General features: G+C 45.0%; 2 protein-coding genes across 2 annotated transcripts in view; both read left to right on the top strand.

Annotated features, from left to right (window-relative positions):
• Positions 1 to 365: 365 nt before the first annotated feature.
• cxcl14 (chemokine (C-X-C motif) ligand 14) lies at positions 366 to 4,663 on the top strand. The gene is made up of 4 exons (XM_030764616.1): positions 366 to 639; positions 1,579 to 1,684; positions 4,066 to 4,179; positions 4,544 to 4,663. The coding sequence occupies exons 1-4, from the start codon at positions 576 to 578 to the stop codon at positions 4,557 to 4,559; spliced, it is 300 nt and encodes a 99-aa protein (XP_030620476.1). The 5' UTR covers positions 366 to 575; the 3' UTR covers positions 4,560 to 4,663.
• A 2,599-nt stretch (positions 4,664 to 7,262) lies between these two features.
• The window catches only part of fam13b (family with sequence similarity 13 member B), a 39,335-nt gene continuing 20,146 nt past the window's right edge, over positions 7,263 to 26,451 (top strand). Inside the window, exons 1-7 of the mRNA XM_030765592.1 lie at positions 7,263 to 7,366; positions 14,340 to 14,502; positions 15,383 to 15,563; positions 18,632 to 18,844; positions 19,656 to 19,833; positions 20,180 to 20,324; positions 24,826 to 24,941. Of these exons, the coding sequence (XP_030621452.1) occupies positions 15,413 to 15,563; positions 18,632 to 18,844; positions 19,656 to 19,833; positions 20,180 to 20,324; positions 24,826 to 24,941 (803 nt within the window). The 5' untranslated portion in view covers positions 7,263 to 7,366; positions 14,340 to 14,502; positions 15,383 to 15,412. The remainder of the gene's footprint in view (positions 7,367 to 14,339; positions 14,503 to 15,382; positions 15,564 to 18,631; positions 18,845 to 19,655; positions 19,834 to 20,179; positions 20,325 to 24,825; positions 24,942 to 26,451) is intronic.

Genomic DNA, 26,451 nt, shown 5'->3' with positions numbered 1-26,451 from the left:
ATAAAGAGTTATTTAGTTATCCATCAACGGTGTTTACGTGTACCCCTCACGGCACAAGCTTCCTAGTATTTTGACCTGATTCTATCCAAACGACCCATTCAAGTGAGCGCAGACTAGACTAAAACCGAACGGGCGAACAAAAGGGTGTAAATTAAATATAATTATCTCTCCCGTACCCACGACCAGAGTCTTTCATTAGACTTTTAGTCGAGTTCAGTTTTCTGTGCATCACGCTGTATCCCACTGCTCCGTTAAAAAGCCTCGATTCGTTGCCTCGCTGTGCATATTAATGAGACGCAACGGGGCTCTTTTTTAAAGGCTGCGGCTCAACATCGTTTCATCGGATTGCAAACAGCGCGCTCAACAGTACGGGACACGGCACAGCAGAGCGTATTGAACCTGCTAAGTTCGTGAGCACTTAACAGCACAAAAGACATCCAGGAAAAAAGAGACATTGTTCACACAATACTACACAGAAATTGTGTACGGATACCGACTATATAGCGCATTTGTCCTTTTAAAAGCGGAGAAGGACATCCGAGTTCGAAGTGGTTCTTAATCGCTTAACCGGCGAGATGAATCGTTGCACAGCCGCGCTACTTTTGTTGATCATTGCCTTGTATTCTCTTAACACAGAAGGTAACTATGCCTCTTGTATTTCTGTTTTTCATCGGTGAAATGCTCTTTTTCCTTTACTTTATTAAAGTAGCCGAAACGTACCATATACGTCGACTGAGAGATTGTCGGATTTTCATTGTCTTTAATGCAGTTTAACATTTACGGTTTGAGTGGGATATGATTAATAACAAGCCTCCAGTTTCCTTTGTTTCAGCTGTGGGAAATTTTAAAACAAAATGAAAGGCTTTTAAATCAAATGTTTCAAGATGAGCAGGTTTGCATAAGAACCATTAATCACCTTTTAAATTCCCATTAGTGATGACTGTGTTACCAAGTATTCTGTTTTGTGGAACCCACGCGTAGTCTGAGAAACCCACTGCTTGTTTTTGAATGAAACCAAACACAGCTAGATGGAAAAGTTGGTCAGTAGCAGGTGATAGAGGCGGCTACTCTTTGTCTGAACAATTGAACTGTTGGCCTCTGTCCTGCGCGATTGTTGAGAGATGTTGCTGAGCACAGAGGAACGAGAGAAGATTGATGAAGTGTAAGATGTAGGTCATGCTTCTTTCAACAGAGGAGTAAAACTCGCAGCTGTTCACCTGAAACTCTCCCTGCTGGAAGGTGCTAGAAATATAATATCAAATAGCATTTCAGCACCACAGACATTCCTTCAGCGTCTATTTCTTCATTGTTCGCCGGGTAGCAAGGTTTAAATGGGTGGCTAAACAGGTTTAATTCCTCAACCTCGTAACTTTCCATTTTTTAAAAATGTACGGTGGGTAAACCACTCTCGCTCTGCATTGTTTTGGACTCTGATGAGTGGAGATCCAAACTTTGTTGTTGTTGTTTTTTAATTGGATTAATGAACGTCAAACTCCCATTTTGACGTCATTTCCTTTTTAAAACCCCTCTTTGCTGTCTGTGAATATGTCAAATTGTCTTTTCTCCCTCTTTTGCCAGCATATAAATGCAGGTGCACGAGGAAGGGCCCAAAGATTCGGTACAAGGATGTACAGAAGCTTGAGATCAAACCAAAACATCCATTCTGCCAGGAAAAGATGATATTGTGAGTTTTACAAATTTTACACATTTTTTATAGCCCTGTTCGTCCTTATGGTTTACCAAGAGAAGCCGGTTTGAGTGTGTGTGTGTGTGTGTGTGTGTGTGTGTGTGCTGTTTAACTGCTGAGGCTGTAACTGACTGACATAATAAATACATCTTAAATTTAATGAGAGAGGGGTAAATCTGCCGCATTAAAATGTGAATATAGATGGTGAAAAGCCAGGTGTCTTAGTAGAACTTTACAGAATATTAGAATAAGGTTGTGTGAAAAACAATGTCATCACAATTTTGGTTGTCACATCACAGAATTCATTTTAATAACCATTAAACAGTGCTTGCAGCTGTTTACTCAGGTTGAACTGACATTCAGTAATGATTTTGTAATTGATACAGAAATTAAAATGGCATGGTGCATTGTATGTGAGTATTTTTTTTTTCATCTCCTTAAAGTTACAAGACCAAAACTGTGGAAAAACTCTTTGAAAACATTGAGTGCTCACTAATGCAAGTTTTTTCTTGTGTGGAATTCTGTCTAGCGATGCACTCATAATTATGCACGATAACTGCACACCACCTACTGTTCATTTTGGGCATTGCATAACTTTATTTATTTATTTATTTATTTATTTGTCCTGGAGAGCAGGGTCTGATAGACTTTGATGTTACAATATGTGAAACTGACTGTCAGTATGAATAGGTCTGTTTTCAACATTCCCTTGGACATTGGTAAACAATGCCCCGATCAGAGAACACAGATTCGGTGCCTTCAGAGCCTTGTAAACTTAAACAAAAAACAAACGAATAGTGTTTAACATCCCAGTGAAAACTACAGTAATCTGCACAATTTAAGTTATACAGAGGTGTTTCAGTCTAATCACAAACGCTGATGAATAACACGATATTATTTTTGCAGCTGCATGTGCAGCAAATAAGGATTGTAAAGGGAGATTGTCGTTGGAAACGTGACAAAGACGTGACTGAGGTCACGACTGTATTTTCAGCTGGGTAAACATATGCTTCACAAAGTGAAGTATGTAGAAGTAAACAAACAACGAGAATGAATAACAGTAACATCAATAACTTTTAAAACCAGCTTTACTCATCACTAGATAAATCTGATGAATGTTATTTTAAAAGACAGAGGATCCATGGACAGCTTAGGGCTTAAATACAAACCTTTAGAACCGTATTTAACCCACACACCCACCCGCTCACGACACACATGCGTTTATAAACACCTGTGAACAAACACGGATGTTTCTGAATTTAGGGAAGGGCCATGTGACAGGAGTTCAAAGAGGCTGTGAATGTTCTCATTAGTCTGCAGAGTGAAGAATGCTTTTTAATACACACCACATGAGACAGTATTCCATTCCACATTAGATAGTATTTGACAGTGTTTCTCATGAGAACACTGTGGCCTATCTGAGGTGAGACTGCTCAGTGCCGCTCTTCGGGTGAACTGTAATTATCCTCTTTCGGAGTTATTGCTGTCCGTGTTGGGTTGCTCTCTGTAGTGTGACTCATGCCTAGTGTTTATTGGATGTAGTGTTGGGGTTAATTATGTACCAAACTCGCTGGCCTATTCGTCTGAAAGGGTGGCCTCGGTGCAAAATGAGACGGCGCTCTCTCCGGAAAGAATGCCCCCTCGCCCCCCGGGCGCTGGCGCGGGCTTGTGTCTCCAGATTTAACATTCTGGAGGCTTCCGCCCACAGTCCACTGCCTCCCTCTTGGTGTTTTCCGAGTCCAGCGAAGGGTTTGCAGTCAACAGAAAGGCTCTGTTGGCCTGACAGGTGAATAATTACGTGGAAGATGCGATTAGAACAAACGAATTTGAAGGGGCTCGTCTGAGAAAGCAGAGAGCGAGTGATTCACATTCGCTTACGTAACTCTGCAAGGGGTCCCCGGACTCTCCAAACAGGAGAACCGTCGAGCCGTCTTTAAAAAAAATAAATAAATAAAGGAAAGAGGAAAAAAAAAAAGAAAAGGAAAAAAAAATCACAATCGTGTTTCTTTGGAATCAGATCTGTTTACCATTCTCGTACTGGCGATGCTGTTTATAGCACGTGCGCATTCACCTTTGGACCAGTTGGAGTGATCCCAGTTCCTGTCAAACTCTTTTCGGCACCCTAAGACTTGTGACATTGGACACGTCTTGGAGTCTTAACAGTGTTTCTAATGAATCACTGAGGAGATCAGTCTTCCGATTCTCAGTTTACTTGAGCGATTATTGAGTTTATGACCTGCGATAAGAGAACAGGCAGACAAACACCACCAACCAGTGCTGCAACCGCTATCACACACAAAACTAGTCACTGAGTGTGTTTTAAAGGGATTCACTTTTCATTCCAATTGGCTTTTTTTTTTTTTTTTTTTTTTTTTTAGTGTTACCATGGAGAATGTGTCCCGGTTTAAAGGTCAAGAATACTGCCTTCACCCCCGCCTTCAGAGCACCAAGAATCTGGTAAAGTGGTTCAGAATCTGGAAAGACAAGCACAGGTAAGATTCAAGAGAAATGTTTTGACAGAAAAAAATTAAAATGACACCAACTGCACTCTTTCTGAAACATTGATCTTACAGAATGGTTAGGGGAAAACCAGTTTTCCATACTCGTAATTTCACCTGTTGTAGAAAACATCGCTGAATGAAGTCTTAACTGTGGCATACATTATCATAAATTCTCTCTCTCTGCACATCGTCAGTGAGACAAAACAAGAGGTCGTGCATGTGAAGCTAATGTGCTGCACAATACTGCCCCCTGCTGTCCACACGGTGTCTTACTGAATTTGTTGCCTACATAATGACATTTTGTTTTGAAGCTCTGAAAGCTGTATTCATGATTTTTTTCCTTTACATTTTACAGGGTGTATGAAGCCTAAACGTTTATCATATGCACAACAACATCAGAGGTTTAAAATACCTACAGCAATGCACAAGAGCAGCTGGGGAGCTGGGAATCTACCGAGGACCAATCTTTTTGGTGTTTTGTTCTTTTGTTTTTTTGTTTTTGTTTTTGTTTTGTTTTTTTTAAATAGAAATATGAGATATACAGTAATACTCCGACCAGCTCTTCAAGCACTGCAGAAATTTGACTGGTCATATGGATTTGGCAAACCACCCTCCCATATACATTTCAGTCGTAGTTATAGCTGAACATTTGTTCCAATTGTAAACAGTCAACGAGAAGTGTTGCTCTCTTAATGTAATATCAAAGTATCGTGGGGAAATGTCCGTGAACATGGCTCATTGTGTGGTCAGGTTGGAGGGGTTAGACCCTGAGATACTTGTGTGTTTTTGGACTGATCCATTGTATTGTAAAGGAGTTGTGCTACTCATATTCTTCAACCACCAGAGTAATAATTGTAAAATAGCATGCTGTTCACAAGTGTCAAACATAGTACATCGTCAAGGAATTGATGAAACAAGGATATTTTTCTGAACTTTTTATCAGTTTCTTCCCATGTTACATTTTTAACTGCAAGACCAAGAACTGAAAAGTGTATTCGCCAGTATTTTCATATTTCTTAAAAATATATGTATGTCTAGAAGAAAAACACATATAAACAGAAACATAAGTGACATCTATGAGTAAACCGTCAATCAAAACATTTGGAGACAGTTTGTATAAAATGTTTCGGGATGAGAGATTGTTCCAGGTACCATTCTAGCACGCGACAGTTAGCGGTGACGTGTAAGGAGACCGCGTCACGTCACGCATTCATGCACTGTCCGGTTTGTCCGGAACACTGCCGTCTTTTTTCAGTGCAGCAACACTCTCGTATACGCATGTGATGTTACGCTGAACCACACCGATTTGAAACTTTCCCCTCTCTCCACTTTGTGCGGTCGTTTGATAAGACAGTAATTCACAGTGTAATTCATGCTTAGGCCATTAGGTGTGGTGAATGGATGGCTTCAAAAAAAGAAAAGAAAATGGTATCTAGCTTCATCACTGGAAGTTAAGATGGGCAACAGGCTACAGAACAGACGTGCAGGTACAAAATTCTGAGTATATTAATAATAAGGTCTTCAGTGTGTCGCTTTATTTATCCTACCTTTTTGTGTGAAATATTATTTTAATTAGTCTGGTATGACAGTCATATTTTCCACTAAATCTAATGGTTTTCATCTACTCTTGTTTATCTTATTATAGACACACAAATGAACATCTTGTACATACACAACCTCATTTAGCAGATTTAAGGTTTCTTAGTGTATGTATTGTATTACCGAGCGGTTATTTTGCTATTTAAATATATTCGATTTAACTGGAATATTTGAGATTTCGTGTTTGAGCCACCAAACACAGTTTCAGATACATTCCGCGGAATGTAATCTAAAAGTACAGCAATAAAACTGTTTGAAAACATACTGAATTCGTCGATTAATTTTATCATTTGTTGTTAAATGAAACCAAAATGCAGTGGCGTATGATCATCCACCAGATGGCGGTGTTATGTAAGTATCAGAGAGATAATTGAGAGTTTGTCATCTGATGTTTGGGTCGTCCACCTACCTAAAAATCAAGTGATTCATTAAAATCACAAATTAGTCCGTTTTTAGGCGAAGTGCCTAGAACCCTTTGAACGGCTAAGAAAAACAGCCCTTACAGCTGAAACAATCGAGTCCAACTGACCAGGGAGATTTTACGCAGCTTAATTTCTCAGCCGTAGTTAAAATTCACTTTAGTAAATCAGTAGCCAAAAGTCAGGATTATTCCAAAAAAAGAACAAAAAACGATTGTTCTAAATGAGGAAAACAGCAGGAAGGTTTACAATGCTGACTCCAAATACCTCAACCGACAACTCTGTTCTAGTATGCATTAAACGAATGGGGAATATTTATATTATATTTGTACATTAAGAGGTATTAAGATTCGATATTATGTATATACACTAAATCGGCATTAGTTAATTTTTACATGTCGAAGTTAAAGTCAAATATAGGTTATGGCCTCCATTATGTAGATAGACATAAAGTCGGCATTAGTTAATTTTTACATGTCAAAGCTAAAGTTAAATAAGTATAGGTTATGGCCTCCAGAATTTATCTGTTAGACAATCATGGAAGACGGATGTAGGCCTATACATTTATTCACCCATTCATTAATGCAGTCAGTTAAGGGGTTGGGAAAACAAGAAAGAAAATAATTTGAGTAGCGCAAGTACAGAGCTGAAGCATGCCAAACTCAGCTCGATTAGACTTTAAGGTCTCTATAGACGTGATATTGTACTAGTAAATCCACCTCACTTACGACGTATATGGCAACAATCTCTTTGGAGTGAAGGCATTCACTTAACATTGCACTCAAATCGAATGTTCTGGAAAAAGATAGTACGCAAACACGCCTAGCTTTGTTAAGGACCGCCGATGTGTGGCACGATGGTCACTGTAAAGGAAGTATTTCGTTCGGGAGGAGTGCGCCTGAGCAAAGGGAGAGGCGGGGATACAGTTTTTGGCATCTCTTTCCCGTTGTGGGTGTGTGAGACATTCTTGCGACGAGCTGCGAACGCTATCAGAATCTGAGCAAACAAGGATTCCTTTTTATGCCAGCCTGATTATGCGTTCAGAATACCTCTGCCAATACTGTTCTATTGTTTTCATATAAATTGTCAATTTGGACGTGAAATAAGGACTAAACACAAGCACTGTTCATCGCTCTCGATATACCGTCCGATTTAACCTGGTAGGTGCAATGCTCTTTGGATTAGCTTCCTCTCCGAGCGGGCTTGATGTATAAACCAGTTAACCTACCTATCGCTAAAATGGTGCTGCTTTATAAAAAAAAAATGTGTTAGCCTGTTCGCTGTTAGCTTATGCGGTAGAACTTAAACGATTTTATGTCTGTTGATATTGTATTTAAGTATCTGAATAACAACATCATGCTCTCGTCGTACAATGTGTTGACGTTTTTACCATCGTAAATATAAGCTGCACCAGGACCTGACAGGACTATACAGTTTGAAAGTCCCTAGCTAGCTAATGTTGCTTCACGGTTAGCTTTCATCCAAGTCAGTCAGAGTAATTTTATGTGTAGATTCGTTTTGTGGAAAATAAAGCTACACATATTAGCAAAAGCAGTTTCACTTTGTACAGTGGTCAAACGTTAGCCTGGTTTCGTTTTACGGAGCTACGCGTTTGCCAGCTAACTAGCACCAGTCTCTTGGAATTCTTTATGCTAACAGTCATCAACGTAGCTGTCGCTAGCGACAGTTACTACTTCGATCATAGATGAATGTGTAGCGGCTATTTTTTCTCTTTGAAGCGTCGAGATGTCACTGCGATTAAATTAAATATTGTCTGCCTTTTAATTATAGAACATCATACCAGAAGTGTGGTGGGCTGTTATGTAGCGTAAATCAAACAGGAAGGATGGCTATGTTTACTTAAAAAAAACCCTAACCTGGTTATTGCGATTCTTGGTGTCTTTATTCGTGATACTTGAACGGCGTTAAGCGATTGCCATACGGCTACTGTCCAGCGTCATGTTCTCGCTGACAAATGTTTCGTCCGATTTTGTCTCAGCTTTTAGAGATAACTCCGGACGTGTCAACCTCATTATACCCATCAATACCTCCGCGTTTTTCACTCATGTGCAGCAATTAGGGTTGTGCCTTCTGCCGTACTTTCGTTGCCTTGCGTACTATAATTAATATAGCCTAAATAAGCACTTTTTTTGTGCTGACTACAGAAAAGACAACTGTTATCCAAACACTTTATGTGAAGAGAACATGTCATTGCAAGTTCATAGCACATAGCCCCGCATTCACGCCTTTTCCTGGCCCTCAAATAGACGTTAGTGCTTTTGATCATGATGACAGTAACCTCTTTGTGACTTAAGTATCTCACCTTCATCACCTTCGGTTTTATATTTACATGTTAATGCTGGATGCAGTGGTTGATTTGTGTATAAATGCTTTGGTTTATTTGCCGATACTAAATCATTGTATTCAGATGCTTTTGCAAGCCCAGGCATTTGGTGGTTAAAGCCACATTTCAGATGTAAACACTCAGGCCTGGTGAACAGGTCATTTATCCATTCTTTGTTTGCCTCCCTTTTGTCACACTTCATTAAGTGACATGGTGTAGTCTGAACACTTGACCTGTTACATGCATGAATAAAACACCATGCACTCATAGCCTTAAACCTACTTAAAGACAATTGAAAGGTGTCATTGTTAAAGTCAGATTTTTGTAAGTATTGACAGAAGACTCAAAGGTCAGATGCTGTAGGAGTGTTTTTAAAAAAGGAAAAGGAAAAAAAAAACAGCTTTATCGCTGACAGAGCATTTGTAGAGTTAAGGGTGCGAGCCTTCCATCACTTTCTCAAAAATTATAAGCCTGTTTTTTTGTTTGTTTGTTTGTTTGTTTTGCCTTCTCCTCTGTTCATTTGTTTGTTCCATGTCTCTCTCCTAATTTGGAATGCAGGGTGACCTGAAATCTCATAGAGGTGTCTTTGCTTTCGGCCGTCTCAGTGGAGAGGCGCATGGGTTTGGTACACTGTCATGCCTGAAAGCAGTGATTTTTTTCAGACCAACAAGTTGTACAGAACTGTAAAGAGAGGTAATAGATTTGGAAGAAGAGTGGTATTCGTTAGATCCATCCAGAATGACATGACTGATTGTCAGTGGAGACCACTTAGAGAGGGAGGGAGGAGGACCCAGACTGACTCAGCCTCACAAGGAAACACGGCCAACTGCGTCTGCGCAGACTCCAAGCCAGAACCAGGCAGCGTGACACAGCTGGCAACTGAACACTGAGTAGACTATTACAGAATTTAGACAGGGAGCAGAATTTTGCTCTCAGACAGGCGCAGTTAAAAAAAAAAAAAAAACCTGTCACTGCGTTGTCTGTGAAATGCTCATCTCCTCACGGGCATTAGACATGTGTTCTAATGACGCTGCGTGATTAGTTAACGCAGCAGATGTGTTTTTGTGTTATCTAAAGCTGAAGACGCAGCTGTGCCGCTTAGCAGGGAAGGGTAATCTTTAGCAGGCTGTCAAACACATACCCAGGTTACCAAAACTAATTGGGCCCATGCACTCGTGCATAGACATTGCCAAGAACATTTTTGTCCTGGTTGCCAATGTTAATAAACAAATATATTTTAAAGCGATTTGGTGCACTCGCGTCGTAGAGGGATGTCTTTTTCATTTGTTTGTTTGTTTGTTGGCTCCTATGCATCATTAGGTAATTACTGTGAACTGTGAAGCGTTCCTCTGACTCCTTACAGATGTTTCAGTCACTGTTCCCAGAACTTGGTGACGGAAGTTTAAGTCTGCGGTATTAAACAAGCAGCAAGCTTTTTTTTTTTTTTTGAGAACCGTACGGAAAGAAAAACTGATTCGAGAAAGCAGAGTACTGGCCCCCCCTGCGGCGAGAGATTATTATGAAAGTCAGTTGTTTTGTAATTCCAGGAGGCCAAGCAAAACCAGATCCATGAGATCCCATAGCAAGCCGAGAACAGAACATCTGAAAGAGTAGACAAACCTGTGTGTGTTCACACCAGCGTGGATCCAGCGCACACCGAGGTTCCCAAAACAGACGGGCGAACGCTAGGGTAGCCGGGGCGTCTCTGAGCCCCCGGGAGCCGGGAGGCCCCTTTTTTTTTTCTGATACGGGGAGCAGATGCTGGGGGAGAAGACAGCCTGCCCTTTAAAAGATGCTGAATGTGCCCTGTTCAGATTACATGGCAGGAGAAGCTGTGCCCTTGAGAAGATTTTGCACAGCGTTGCTTGGCTGAGATGCTGGTTTCTCCCTGACTGGCAGATTTGCGCTCTCTTCCTCAGACTTGACAGTCGGCCCATCCTGAGAACAGGTGCAGCACCATATGGGTGTCTGGTTGATTAGATTGGAGTTTTAAGTGTGCTGATGAGTAGATGTTCTACTTTGCAACAGTGACTATAGTCTGTTTTTCTTTTTTTTTTTTTTCTTCTGCTTCTTCTTTTTTTATGACTGCTGTCATAAAATGGGGGGGGGGGGGGGGGGGGGGGCTAGACAACAGCTCTCATTTGGCTCCTTTCATAACCCAGGAATTGAAGTGCATGGAACAGTTTTAAAATTGAAAAATATCGTTCGGGTTTTTTTTTTTGTGATAAGGGAAGTGAAATTAGATCACACATCCTGTTGTCTTTTGGTGGGGAGAGATTTGTTATCTCAAGACAGGCATGGAATGGAATAGCTCAGAGACACAAACACACACACACACACACACATGCACGCGCAGCAGATCAAAATAGAGCCCAGTTTCCTGTTGATCCAAGGAAAGAACGGTGCCAGTTGCGCTGAAGATAAACTCCTCGCCAGCCACGCCCCCACACAGCGATGACACTGAGCCAAAGGTCAAGAGATGATCGGCGTTGGCGATCTGCCACGCCTCAGGCTCTCTCTTAACTCTGTCTTAACCTAATGAGATGCCATCTCACCTTGCCTCTCTCTTTGTGTGCCTTGACTGTGCACGTGACTCGCCGCTTTGCAAATTTAGCCTCGGAATCTAATTCAGATGTGGCTTCCTGTGATGTTTCTCTCTTAAACCACAGAAACTGTGGTGGAGGGGGAAGTTTAATGAGCGCTGGCGATTTAGCGTCGTATGCACACCCTGAATGTTTTGCATTCAGTTATAAAAGCTTCTCTTCATCGCGTAAGAACCCAAAACTAAACCGGACCCTGTAGGCAACTCTTAGGGAGGTGTCATCATCCAAAGTGTTTCTGTATGTGGTCTCAGCAGTCCGGTCCAGAAGCTGTTGATGTAGAAACTCAACGTCGGCTTCCCAGGAGGCTGTGTCAGAACGACCTTGTTGGACGTGTAGGCAGGTCCTGTCTCAGCTGACTGAGAAGTGTGTGGGATTTTTCCTATGTGCCTCTGAGCTATAATGTTCTAACCAAGTTCCCCCCCCAGTAAAACGTTTCGCTCTAACAGCAGAGATTGTTTTTCAGCTCTTGGAGCAAAGCGTGATCATTGATTTTTTTTCTTCAGAATCCTGCTTTCCGTATTCTCCATATTGCCTTCGTTTGGTTACTTATTTTTGGTGTTTTTTCTTTTTTCTTTTTTTTCTTCTTCCCACAGCACTCTTTCGCTCTCCTCTCACGGCCTGTCTCTCCTCTCACAACCTGTGTCTCACTCTCACAGCCTGTCTCTCCTCTCACGGCCTGTGTCTCACTCTCACGGCCTGTGTCTCACTCTCACGGCCTGTCTCTCCTCTCACAGGCTGTGTCTCACTCTCACAGCCTGTCTCTCCTCTCACAGCCTGTCTCTCCTCTCACGGCCTGTCTCTCCTCCCACGGCCTGTGTCTCACTCTCACGGCCTGTCTCTCCTCTCACGGCCTGTGTCTCACTCTCTCATGCTATGTGCGTGTGTGTAAGCTAAGTGTCAGAGCTCATTTGTGTGAGAGGCAGTGTTGGGGAGCTGGGCTGCTGTGTGCTGGTGAAGGGAATGCATTTAGGAGCTGAGATATGACCCAATGTGCTGCTCTCTCCCACTCAGTCCTCCTGAGGGCTCACTGATAACATCAACAATATTTTATTATAGCCTCTCTTTTTTTTTCTTATTCTTTTCTTCTCTTGTTATTTTTATTATGCATACTGAAGGCAGTGGTTAGTCATGAAGTCTTATTTCTGTGTCGTCAGGGACCCCCACTCTGCCAGTTTGGCTTTTTGCCATTCGGCCCAAACCTCCAAGGGGGCTAGTGTAACAGTCTGGAAATTTCCATTCACTGCAGAGTCAGGTTAGAAGACTCTTAATCAATAATGTGAATGTCACTGCTGAGTGGAGCTAAGACGACATTAGTTATGGCTTACACGTGTGATGTCGGGGGCGGGATACTCAGTATTTCACCCGTGTTCTTTTCTCTTTCTCTCTCTCTCTCCTTTTTTTTTCTTAATAAGTTACGGCTTCTTACTTTGTTTTCAGTTGGGGTTTTTTTCTCAGATGCAGTTGAAAAGGAACATTGTGGTTCTGTAATATAGATATATATAGAGAGAGACAGGCACAAACTGATCCTGACCTTTATATTGCTTGTTATAGAGCCTGTGGAACACTCCCAAGCGTAAAGTTACTGAAAATCCATCCTTTGGCCCTTTTAAACCTTAAGTATGTGGATTTTAAATCTTAACGATCGGATGATTACGGCCGTCTGGTGAAAGCGCTGATCTAAAAAGAGCCATCGCACTGGCCGCAACCACATTCATTTCACTGCCGTCGGGTTAGTTCGTCCGAATGCACTGACCAGCCGTACTGTGTGTCTGGACGTATGTGAGGCGTAAGTGCATGGTTTTTCACAGGCCTGGGCATTGCCTGAGATGGTGCATAATGCTGAAGGCAGAGGGAGAGCTGACCTAGCTTCAGCACGTGTTCCCAAATCCAGAGCAGGACACAGAGACCTTGTCTTTGTGTGACCTCTTCCCCATTAGATAAGAAGTCTCTCTTACACATATCCCCTAAGGAGATGGAGAAGTTATTAATTAAACTGTGGCATGTCATGCAGGAGTCCTCTTGTACAGCCTCTGCATCGGTCAAGGCAGTACACAAGGCCGGTTAATTGAATTGAATTTGAATGTAAGATGTAAATGTGGTGGTTTTGTATTGGGTCTGGGTCTATGGGGACCTGGAGCACAGATGAAGGCAGGAGTTTCTCCTGTTTTTACCTGGGCAAAGAGCGGCAGCTCTGTGTGAAAGTAGGACAGGGTGGGCGTGTCCAGGGAAAACAGCACTATGTAACTGTAATTAAGTCAGCGCAATGGGGGCTCCCCATAGTATCGGGAGTCCGCCCTTTTCTTCATGAACTTTCCAAACAATGGCCGATATTGTGAACAAAAAGGTCATGGAGCGTGAAGTGTGGAATTAAGAGCAGAGCCATTGGCCATTGTCTCGGAGCCAAGACAGTGGTTCCGAAAGCTTTCCCTCTGCACCCTGTTGGGAAGAGAGTTTTGGGAACATTTTGTACTGGCAGCTAACGGCTTTGATTTAACGACAAGACATAAGGCAACGCTGCGTAGTTACGTGTGTGAGCACGTGCAATGCGGAGATGCTCCTGCAGTCACGAGAACAGGGTGCCACGTAAGGGTGAATTCAGGTCAATAAATAACTGTTTAGTGTTGGAGATCGCTATACATTCGCAAGGTTTTACTAAGAGTGTTCCAGAATGGTGATCTTCCAGTGCACCAGCTCCACCCACATTGTATGCCTCAGAGATTACTCTTAAATCCACGGGTTGTTGTCTGTTACATAACTTTGGTCGGTAGGTCTGCACAATCGGAAAATCCACTTATGTTGGGAGATGAACTAGATCTAGTCCGCTTGTTTTTTTTGTTTTGTTTTGTTTTGTTTTTTTCTTTTTTAATTTCAGCTCTGTTGCAAGGTCAAACTGTAGAAAGTGCTACCTCTGCAGTCAGCTTCTCTGAATACCTGGATTCTGTCATTTATTTCATGAGCTGTTGTGTTAAAACACGCCTCCCACCAACACCAGCTCAACTACCATTACCACCAAACAAACACCCTTCCCACTGACTGGGGTTTTGAGCTGCACAGAATCTCATCTGTTTCAATCAGTCCAACAAATCGAGACACTTTTGATTTGGTTTCTTCTCTTTCTTTCTTTCTTTCTTTCTTTCTTTCTTTCTTTCTTTCTTTCTCCTAACCCACATTGTCTCTCCGTTCCAGCTAAACCACTGACGTCCTGACCAGGATTTGCGGTCTGTCAATGAGGAACTACAGGCTTATCTTCTGCCACAACCTGAAGCAGCCATAGATGACGATTCTTTTCCCTGTGAGTCAGTGGGGCAGGAGATAAAGGTCAGCTTCTGGGTGTTTGAAGTGCAACAAGGTGAGTTACCCCTCAGCACCCGACAGCAGCGTTCGTACTTAGTTCTAATCTCCTGTCTCACCCCTCTGAGAAAACCTCTATAAAAAAAAAAAAAAAAAAAGAACGACCCCATTTAACCCCTGAAAACTCATACCCTGAGACTCATTTGTTTATTCTCATGTTTGGTGTCTTATTCCTGTTAAATTGAAGTGAATGGTGAAAGTGTTGTTTGTCTGGATACAGCCAATCAGGTCACGGATTCTGACTTTATAGCTCCACAGAGGAGTGAGGCCTTGTTTTTAACAGTCGGCCAGGCTTAATGGCGTTTGGTCTAATTATCACGCTAACGAGTTTGACTGCAGCTCACTCACCTGGTACCATCAGCGCAGTATGTCCAACCCATCTGATGATACCGTCAGTGCAGTATGTCCGACCCATCTGATGGTACCGTCAACCTTGTCTGGGCGACCCATCTGATGGTACCGTCAACCTTGTCTGGGCGACTCATCTGAGGGTACCATCAGCCCTGTCTGGGCGGCCCATCTGATGGTACCATCAGCCCTGTCTGGGCGACCCATCTGACGGTACCATCAGCCCAATTTAGATGGCCCATCTGACGGTCCCTTCAGGCCAGTTTGGACGGCCCATCCGATGGTACCATCAGCCCTGATAGCTCTCACACTGTCACATGACAACAGTCAGTCATCTTACGTAACCAGCCTCTCAACCCTGACTCCAGGCCTGATAAGAGCCCTGGTGGGAGGCGGCGCTTCAGAGTTTGTTTTGTTTTTTCGCCTCTGCCTGTGATGTTTGCCTTGACCCCTTCGGCTCTTCCGTGCTTGTGTAGGGATGAGTTAGAAAGCTGACGTGACTGCTCACTCTCTCTCTCTCTCGGGCTCAGACCAACTGAAGCAGCCTGGCTGTGGAAGCGATGAGGAGGAGCCTCTCTCCCTCTCTCAGCGAGTCCCTCAATACGACCCGGGTGTTTGGAGTCCCCTTGGAGGAGGTGCAGCAGAGCGGGCAGCCAGGGCAGGAGGTCCCCCTGCTGGTCAGAAGCATCGTGGAGTACATTGAGGAGCATGGTGAGTTTGACCTTTGGCCTCTCCGGATGCCTCACCCCACGGGGTGTGTGTGTGTGTGTTTTTTTGTCTGTGTGTGTGTGTTTGCATGCGCGCGCGCACACGCGCTTGCGTCGTCTTGTGGTAACTGAGGTCAGAGGTCAGTTAAATCTGTATGCACTATATAAAGCTTAACACTGTGCTTATGTTGCAGGACTGACATCTGGACTGGGTTTTGCACTAGTGTTGGCTTCATTTGCAACTAACACGCAGTATCATGTTGAATAATGTTAGTGATTTGAAGGGGTTTTGTGTTTGTTTTTAATGGAATTACAGTAAGTAAATATGCCATAATCATCGTTCAGTTTCTTGTGGGGGTTTAATTGGTCAGTTGAAGTTTAGGTGATCTTTTGTACCTGAGGTCGATGATTAAAACAATCAGGTGATAAACTGCAATTCGACAGCTGTGGGTGTAGACTGTGATGACATCGTTACGTTCCTAGAAAGGAATTCCAGATCAGCTGTAAAATCCAGTTTAAAAGCCATTTCTTTCAAAGGATTAAACATTTCTAACCTTTTCGCCCGTTTGCGCCATAGTCATCCAACACCCATCGTAGTAATTTTAACTGAGGCTTACAGCTGGAAGGACAGTCGGACAGTGAAATGTAAACAGACACGATTCCTGAAATTTCCAGGGGTCGACCTTCATGATAATGTCCATTCTGCTGACCTGTGTAACCAGGGCAACGTGCTATTACTTCTCTCTGGGTCAGAGGTCACACACTCCTGAAGCAGCTCCAGGGTCAGGTGCCTGGGACAGGAGCTCATCAGTGACCTGACCTGACCTTCCGTAAGCCCTACAGTAACCCCAGCTTTCATTCCGCCGTACTGCCATTGTACAACCTCAGAGCCATCTGGGGTCCTGCAGTAGCCCACTGCTCTTAATCATGGGATGTGTAGTCATGTCGGTTTTAAAACTTAATCATGGGATGTGTAGTCATGTCGGTTTTAAAACTTAATCATGGGGTGTGTAGTCATGTCGGTTTTAAAACTTAATCATGGGATGTGTAGTCATATCGGTTTTAAAACTTAATCATGGGATGTGTAGTCATGTCGGTTTTAAAACTTAATCATGGGATGTGTAGTCATATCGGTTTTAAAACTTAATCATGGGATGTGTAGTCACGTCGGTTTTAAAACTGCGATATTAAGCAGCAGAGGACCGTGGCTGAGGTCTGCTTATCTTTTAAATACGTGTCCAAGATAATGTCATAACTATTTCACCTTAGAGGTTAATGAGATTTACCGCTGTCTTCTCTCTTGAGCGTGACTCTGACAACACAGCCTCTGTGTCGCTGTGTTTGATCTGTCTCTAGCCGCTGTGACTCGCTTCCACGCGTACGCTTGTTTTCTGTTAGCAGATTAAAGTGCCTTTCCGTTGCCTTCACATTTGTGGCGTTAATCAGAAGTAGAGTGTTAAAAACAACACTGAAAACCATCGCAGAGGTTATTTAATTCATTATGTAATCTGTGATACTTTTGTTCTGCGTTTTTTTTTTTTGTTGTTGTTGTTGTCGTTTTTTTATCGTACTTAAGATAAGCATAGCAGAGATTCCTTGCCAAAGCTCACATGCCCTTTTGATAACCCCCAAAAATGTTGTCTGTACAGATTGGCAGATATGGAAAAAACTTCAGATACTTCTGTGTTTCCTCTCTTGTATAACCTGTCCCTGATCACATGATTTTTCCCATGGGTGAAAGAATGCTGATGTAATCCCATCAGCCCACAGCGGCGTTTCTGTGCCATCATACATGTAGCATAATGCACAGGCTTATCGGCCTTTCGGCGTCACGCCTCACGCATCTCACCGCCCTCGTTATTCCGCCGTTGCCTTCATACGCTCCCGAAACACACAGAACGTCTGGCGTAAACAGGAGCTCACATGACACAGCCTCACATGACGCTGGTCATGTGGTAGGTTCCTGTCACCTCGGTAATACTTCAAAGGCCCGTTGTCTGTGAAGTCCTGTTTTCCAAGCACGACTCGTTTTGTGTTTTTAGGGTCAGGATTAGATTTTACCCACCCCACTCATTCAGACGTAGGCTTTCTTACCGGCTGGTCGTTGTGTTGTCAAAGTCAGCGACGTTTTGAAAATGCGTGAAGCCTTTTGTGAGAGCTCACGCTGAATGCGGTGGTGTCGAGAGGGTGTGGTATGGTCAGTGTTGCTCATTGAAATGTGCTTTAGCAGATCTACCAGACACCACGTGATTGTCCAGTCCTCGTGTCTGTCATGCGGTTGGTTTTGTAAGACCAGTCAGACCAGTCGCACCCCATCCCCGGGCCATTATCCCAGCGCTGTGGCATCTCCGCCCGAGCTGCTGGCTGAAGGTGGGCAGAACGAGAGTTTGGTTTTGGCTTTATGAATAACACGCAAGCTCAGTGGCTTTCTCCTCGTCCTCTGGAGAACCTGAGGTATGTGCACAGACAGTAAAGCAGCCGCGGGGAAGCCCACAGACAGACAGACAGACGGACAGACAGGTTGTCTGTTAGCATGAGAACCAGAGAGGAAACCCCAGTGCTGCTCTTACCAGGCTCCAGAGCCCACAGTTCTCTCTCGGCTTTACCCAGAAACACACTGGCCTGCAGAGGAGCTCCAGAGAAGAGAAGATTTTTTTTTCCCACTCCTAATCGAAACACTGATTGTTGAAATTGTTGTTTAGTTGTTATTTAAGCTGGATGTTATCACCTGACTATCTCACGCATTGAGTGCCAAGAGCTATTAAAGATAACAGGTCTAGTTTATTCCCAAACCTCATCTGAAGGTTAACCATTTAAATACTCGACAGAGTTTACACTGAAATGAATGGATTTATCTGTTTATTTGCTGTATGTCATTATTTTATTTTATTTTATTTTATTTTTACCTGGGGCAGGGCATGGTACTGGTTGTTTTGATATGGATTATCATGTTTAAAAGTGTCTGATGTTGAGTAATGGAATGAGTGTGAACGCAGTTGACCGTGTGCTGTCTGTCTGTCTGTCTGTCTGTGTGTGTGTGTGTGTGTGTGTGTGTGTGTGTGTGTTGTTCAGGGGGTCTTGACTTGGAGGGGCTGTTTCTAGTGAACGGGAACGCGGAGCGCGTGGACTGGCTTCGACAGCGCTTTGACAGTGGTGAAGATGTGGATCTGCAGAAGGAGGCGGACGTGGCCTCGGCCGTCAGCCTGTTACGCCTCTTCCTGCAGGAGCTCCCCGAACCCGTGATCCCCACAGGACTGCAAATACACATCCTGCAACTTTATCAAGGTTAGTTACACACACACACTCTCTCTCTCTCTTTCTCTCCCTCTCCCTCTCCCTCTCTCTCCCTCTCTCTCTCTCTCTCTCTTTCTCTCTCCCTCTCTTTCTCTCTCTTTCTCTCCCTCTCCCTCTCTCTCTCTCTCTCTCTCCTCTCTCTCTCTCTCTCTCTTTCTCTCCCTCTCCCTCTCTCCCTCTCTCTCGCTCTCTCTCTCTCTCTCTCCCTCCCTCTCCCTCTCTCTCTCTCTCTCTCTCTCTCTCTCTCTCTCTCTCTCCCTCCCTCTCTCTCTCTCTCTCTCTTTCTCTCCCTCTCTCTTTCTCTCTCTCTCCTTCTCTCTCTCTCTCCCTCCATCCATCCATTTGCCTCAAACGCAAACAAATGTAAATCGTAAGGTAACCGGAGCAGTTCCAGATGTGAGTTGGAGTCATTCTGTAGCAGGGACATGAGATTTGTTGCTTTCGAACAGAGAAACGCCAAACTGATTGCTCTGGTGGAAGAGCAAACAAGAACAAACAGAATTTACTGAGGGGAGTTGAACAATGGCTGGGGAAAAATTGGCGCCAGTAGACTAAACTGTTCCCGCCTGTGTAAAAAATTATACAATTCGGGCATCGCCTCTCCTCTGGCCCTCTCCTGTAATTGGTTGCCGAGGGTTTTTTTTTTTTTTTTGACCCATTTAGCGGTCCCTTACATCACAACCCGCCGGTCAGTGCCTTTCTGAACCGTCTCCCTTGCCCTAGCCTCTGGCTGCAGTCTTTGAGCGCTCTCTGATCGCTCTGGGCGTCTCCCAATCATTTCCTCACACTTCTCACTCCTCAGACTACAGCAGTGAGGAGGAACTGGCCAGAAATATGAAGTACTTCCTGCAGCAGTTGCCTCAGGTCAACTACAGCCTGCTCCGGTTCCTCTGCCGATTCCTGTCCAATGTGGCGTCCCTTCAAGAGGAAAGCTGGAGCGTCGGAGCCCTCGCCGCCGTCTTCGGCCCCGACATCTTCCAGTAAGATCCCGTTCCTCTGCCCTCTGTAATTTCCCATCTCGTCATCAGAAATGAGGCACTTCCAAAGATCACAGCCTGTACCACATTAAAAAACAAAAGAGAAGATGCAGAACGGCGAGGAATGCTGTCGTCTCTGTCATCCACAGATTGTGTGTGAGCTGTGTCAGTGAAGAACAGCTTGTGTAACTGTGTGGTTAGTGATACCAGTGTGATCAGGTGATGGTAATCCCTGAAATGGGGTACCTGCTCAGAGTGTTAATGAGTGTTAATGAGTGTTAATGAGTGTTAATGAGTGTTAATGAGCGTTGACTTGTCCTGACACGTGTCTGTCCTCTCCGTCCTGCAGCTTAGACACAGACGTGGAGGACCTGAAGGAGCAGGAGTCCGTGAGCCGCATCCTTGCCGAGCTCTTGGAGAACCAGGAGGACTTCTTCGACTCCGAGGAGGACGACATATCCACGACCAACGACTACAGTTCCATCAACGAGCAGGTAAAAACGGCAACCTCCCCCCCTCCACAGTCCGCCCCGAAACCTCGAGATCTGCCGTTACTCTGCATCGGCGTGGCTGGCATATGCATGTATTGCAGAGGGAAAACCATAGCGCGGTCTAGAGCTGTCAGTTCTCACCACATCCTAATCTGCCGAAGTTGTGGCTTCTGTCTGTGGCGGTCCTTTAAGGGTTAATAACGTTACGTAACAGGTCGTTTTCCCCGGCTCCGGAAAGGCAGCGAGCTGCTGTGCTAGTGTTTGTGTTTGTGTACGGGATGAATAAGATTAGTGTAAGGAGAGTATTAGTTCATTAAACTCATTGCATTCATTCCTTACCCAAAACAGTGCAAGTGCAGCATTGGCAGGGAAACTGAAAAAAAAAGAAAGAAAGAAAGAAAAAGGCGATTATGGATTTAGCCATTGATGTTTATTTGAATCAGTCAAATCGCCCCGTTTTCACCCTGAGCCAGCGCCAAGTGTTGCACCAGTGGAAAAGTGGAGCAGCAGGATAGAGGAGGAAAAAGCCTGTCGTCAGGATATTATGTCTGCATGGTTATGTAACCCTGTTCTCCTCCCTTAATGTGGCATCCAAAAGGCGTCTCGCTCTCGCTCTCGCTCTCTTTTTCAACGTGTTTTGTTTGGTTTTAAATGCTGCAGCCCAGTCAGTAAATGATGGTAATGCATTTTAATCTGTTCGTCAATCTCCTCATACTCTCTCCCGGTCTGTGTTGTGGAGAGTGGCAGTAAGCGAGGCCGACATAATCTGGTTCTTAGTCTGGGGTAGAACACTGAGGTCTCTCTTACCAAAGCAAGTGGCCTCTGCCACAGGAAACAATCGACGATAAGCTCCAAATTCCTTCCAAGTGACTCTTATTTCTTTTTCGTGTTGAAATGCCTTAAGGGAGAGGAGATGAATGCTTAAGGAATTGCCCTCTTTCAAGGCGTGCAGAAAAAAAAAGTCACTAAAACCACAGGCTTATGTAAGAGGATGATGTAAGGTTGGAACCAACACCTGAAAGGCTCTCTGGAGAGCTCTCGTTTTCATAATGGACTTTGAGAAGAATTATACAGACCAGGGGCAGTCTGTGGCTTCCACTAGACCCAGCTAAGCTTTTAGAGGAACACAAACCTCCCTCAGTGTGGTTTGCCTTCTGTGGAGCAGACAGAGAGGGACACTCTGAGCTCCTGAGAGTTCTCCATAGACATGCATTGGAGCGGTAAAGTCGTACCCTGGGCATCCCCAGGCCGTGTGAGAAGACACTTTAGAATCACAGGGTGAAGTATGACAGGCAGTGCTGCACCTCAGAGTTTGGGCTGGGGAGGGGTGAACCTTCCTGAACCTGTGCCAGAGGAAGAGGGGAAACTTATCTCCCTTCTCATGTGGTCCACCATAATGAATATGGGCATAAATCATGGATTCATCTCTCTCTCTCTGTCTCTGTCTCTGTCTCTGTCTCTCTCTCTCTCTCTCTCTCTCTCTGTCTCTCTCTCTCTCTCTCTCTCTCTCTCTCTCTCTCTCTCTCTCTGTCTCTCTCTCCCATCTGTCCTAATTGGGGACTTTCCTAACTCATCTGTCATTGGGGCACCACGTGTGTCTCTCAGACGCCCTGAGTTAATGTAAGATGAGGAGACGAGGGGGACAGGTCCTGCAGTACGTAAGCTGAAGCTGTGACAGAGCTATGACTGACCTACTTCGCTTCCCCCTGTCGGGGAGGGGGTGGGGGGGGGGGTGGAGAGTCATAGCTGGGTGAAGTTTGATGTAGTGTATAAAAAAGTCAGTGTAGGTATTTTGTTGCGGTTGCCTTGGGTGTGGTGATGTCTTCATTACGTGCCTTCAGAAATATTTTATTAAAAAAAAAAAAAAAAAAAACACCACCACCACCAACAACAGTTTGTAGCGTTTAGCTCTCATTCTTCTGTAACCGACTCTCCGTTTCCACCTCCATCTTCTCCCGTTTTCACGCTTTCCCGTCGTCCGCCCTCACACCACCTCCTCTCCCACACCTCCTTCTCCACCGCGTCCAGACCTCTCAGCGTCACCCGGTGAGCGTGAACGGCCCTGCGTGCTTCAGATTCTGATCTGCTCCGCCCTCCAAGCCCACTGCTCAGATCCGCTTCTCCGACCGTCTACCCTACAACCGCCGGCGCCCCCCCCCCCGGTCCCGGTCGCCATGGTAACAGGCAGTCGTGGAGAATGCTCTGTTCCGAAAAGCAGGCGACTGTAAAAGGCCGTGCCCTTTTGTTCTTCGCAGGCTTGCCTCTGCCTACTCGTTTGTCGGTGGATAAACTTGCCCAGGCAACACACACAGAAAGCCCTTTCAGAAAAGACAAGTCACCCACTAAGCTCGCGCTCGGAACTTTCCACACACTCGGATCTGTGCCTGTTTTTCCGTTTTTCTCAGAAAAGTCAGACCTGTGAGAGCTGTGTTCTCTGTAAATGTGGGTTTGTTTTGTGCACTTGACAGCAGCTTACACACACACACACACACACACGCACAGACAGCCAAGGGTCTTAATTAGACAGCTCTCCGGGGGTGGTTTTTTTATCATTGTAAAGAGTTTTTTGAATGTTGCATGAGACAGTCAAAATGCCTGTTATGTTGGTGCATGGATGCAGTGTTTGCAAGCCTTCCATTTCGCATGGCTGCACATCCACACAGCTAAAAGAATGAGGTGGATTAAGGCTCTATGTAAGAACCTGAGCAGAGACGTTGGTTCCTGTCTAGCTGTCAGGTCTTAAGGACAGCATTGTTAATTAGGGCCAGTGCCTTTGGAATTCTCTTCAATGTCATCCCAAGATCCGCTTGGAAATCCAACACGGAATTGTCCGCAGCGTCATCCCGAGATCTGCCGGGAAGCTCGACGTGCGGCCCAAAACACGAACGTGGCTTCCTCTGTCGGCACATCGTACAGGCCGTGCAGGGAGAGATTAACCTCCGTAGTGTTGCATCAGCATCAGAAAATCAATTATATGTGGGAAGCTGATGCTCCCTGTTTTCTGACCCAGGGAGGCTCTGTTACAGCCATTCTCTGGGGGTCATTTTGTACTCTGCTGATGTTGAACTCTTTGTAAATATCAAAGTCTTTTCATATTATCGTTGAAGATGAGCTGCATGCAGGGCCAGACACTACAAAGCAGTCAGAAAATCCTCAGTCTTCCCTTCAGCCCTCTGCAGACTCCAGCTGCCCAGCCATGACACACAGCATATGAGTCATATCTGCATGCATAATGAGGAGCAGCCACACGCAGCCAATCAGATGCCCGGCAGAGCGGTCGCCATGGCAACATGGCATAGCGACACTGCAGCAACAGCAGATGCAGAAGACGTCAGAAGAGACTGCTTTGGTGGAGGCAGTTGAATGCTTAAATGAAGGATGGTTGCACTGTGGACTACGCACACACACACACACACACACACACACACGCACACACACACACGCACACTGTAGGCTATTGCAGAAGACCTTAGAGATGAATTATTTTTAGATTGAAATTGAAGATACTGTGCGCTCCGGTTATGTAAAACTCTCTCTCTCTCTCTCTGTCTCTCTCTCTCTCTCTCTTTCTGTCTCTGTCCCTCACTCTCTCGCCATCTCTTTCACTCTCTGTGTTTCTCTCTCTCTCTTTCCCTCTCTCTCTCTCTCTCTCTCTCTCTCTCTCTCTCTCTCTCTCTGTGTTTCTCTCTCTCTCTCTCTGCCAGCTGTGCAGCCCTGTAATTTCCATTCTTCTTCTCGAGGCTAAGGAACAAGAAAAGCTAAGATAAGATGAGAAAATCCTTTATTAGTCCCACAAACGGGGAAATTTGCAGTGTTACAGCAGCAAAGGGGATAGCACAGTGGCAAGGGGCACCAGTGGAGGAAAAAAAAGCAAAATTGAATCAAAATAAAAATGGTTAGGGGCCCTGCAGTAGAACAGAGAGGGGAACTAAGGAGCATCTCCATAGATGTGTTCAGGCATTTTCAGGTTCTCCTCATGCAGTTTGATCATCTGTTGAAAGTTATGAGCGATGAGTCAGGTGTGTAAAGGCTGTCCATGACGCTCTCCGTCAGGAATAACACACAGACCATGTTGCTGCTCAGATCTAAAAGGGATGATCAAAGCAGTAACAGGGTGATGAAATGGCAGAAGGGCTCAGAGACCGGAGAGCTAAACTTCAGGGGGACTTACGTAACTGACGAGTCTGTGTGTGTCAATGCCGCTGGTCAGGACCCTTAAGACGATACGGCATGTTCATTTTCCCCTTGTATGTGTGAAATACCACATGACGATGTTTTGACCGGTGTTATGTAGGTTACATGGTGTCTGTAACGCTCTGTATGTGTGAAATACCACATGACGATGTTTCGACCGGTGTTATGTAGGTTACATGGTGTCTGTAACACGACGATTGAGAGCAATGGGCTGCTTTGCATATTATGTCGTCAAAGTGGCAACAGGTGGCGTTCGCTTCTAAACAACCACCCCTTCCCTTCCTCTCTGCCCCCCCCCCCCCCCCCATAGATCACAGAGCTACTGGAGGACGAGAAGTCGGAAGCCTGCGATGACCTGCCTCAGGACAGCGAGGAAGGTCTCTCTTCACTTTCCGCCAAACACTCCCAGGTCTCTCCTGCTTCCAGGTAAGAGCATAAACAGTTTGTCAACGCCTGACCAACACCCCTCAGCTTTCGGTATCAGTGGGTGACTATTACTGGCAACAGTGCCCTTCCCCCCACACTCTGTGCCCTCATATCTGTGTCACGCACCAGTCCGGGCTGCCTGGACCACGGCTGGCGTGTTTTCAAACGACATGTTATTGCAGTAAAGAGCAGTCTGAGTCATCAAACGCAGTAAACCATTAGCTAGTACAGTCACCATTAACCGCCACATGCCACGAAGGCGTAATAATTTCTAGAAGTGTCTAGAAGCGGAGGGGCTCCAGTCAAGGTCTCCCGTCCTCCAGCCCAAGGGCGTTTCTCTGTTGTGATTGGGGGGGGGGGGGGGGGGGGGGGGGTTTGACCGGTCCAGTCAAAGCGGCTGTGATTACCAGGACTCCTGCTGTGCTGAAAGGATGAGATCTCATTTGAAGAGAATAGGGTTAAGCTCCGAGGTCTAGACTAGAGCAGATCTGAGAGCCGTCTGAAACCTCCTCTCTCTCTGGGCCTCGGGTCTTTTTCATCTGAACGTTGTTTTGATAAGTGGCAAACAGCCTTTACCCCCGAGTTGGGCACGTAGCGTTTCCGTCCTACGTGCCAGGCTGTCATTGTGCCGCTGAAGGGCACAGATGTGACCCGGGTTATAGCGGTTTTAGGGCCAACACATCGGTGACTTTAAAAAAAAAAAAAACCTTCTTTGTTCTTTACACGTTTTGTGGCGGCTTTTCCTCGTCACGCTCCGTGTTTTCAGAATGCCAGATATCACGGGCGCCATCAGCTCTCAGTGTATAGTTTATGAGTGTTGTCTGGCCGCTGACGTGAGGGCAGGCCGGCCGGCCTTGCGTCTCCACTCTATAAAACATACAGTCAGAGTGTCTTCTCCACCACCGCAGGCTTGTGGGCTCATTTACAGTAATGTTGGGATTTGCATTGTGTCTTATTTCTCTCTGAGTGTAGCAGGGGTTACAGTCCTTTGGCCTAGTTTTGTGTGTGTGTGTGTGTGTGTTGTTCAAGGTGATTAATTGCAGTAACCTCTAATCCCCACAAACAGGCTGGCATACACTCACAGAGCCTTAAAGAGCTTTACCGAGCCGTTTGTCTCCCTGCCACTGGTATTTGACTGTTGATTTTTGATTGTGCCACATGAGTGCCTGGATTCGGCCTTACTTTCCCGTGCCCTCCTAACATGGTACTGTTTGCTTTGGTGTTGATTTGGACATTGACTCTGTTCACGTGCTTTAAATTCATTTGTCTTTCACACTGTTCTCACAGACGGAGCTGTGGTGATAAGTGCCGTGGTTATATCCACAAGGGGAAAGGACAAAACTCACTGCAGCTTAACATCGTCTAGCTCAGCTTCCCCCGCCCCCACCCCTCTTTGGCTGGCTTGTCTCTTAGTCAGGCTTTATCAGGAAATGACTGAGCAAATTATTTACAAGCAAAGAATTGCTCAACAATGTCACAGCAAAAAAAAATATATGTTATCCCTAGTCAG

The sequence above is a fragment of the Chanos chanos genome, chromosome 2 (genome assembly GCF_902362185.1).
Source record: "Chanos chanos chromosome 2, fChaCha1.1, whole genome shotgun sequence".
NCBI lineage: Eukaryota > Metazoa > Chordata > Actinopteri > Gonorynchiformes > Chanidae > Chanos > Chanos chanos.
Note: the sequence above shows the minus strand (reverse complement) of the source record. Positions and strands in the feature narration are given on the sequence as shown.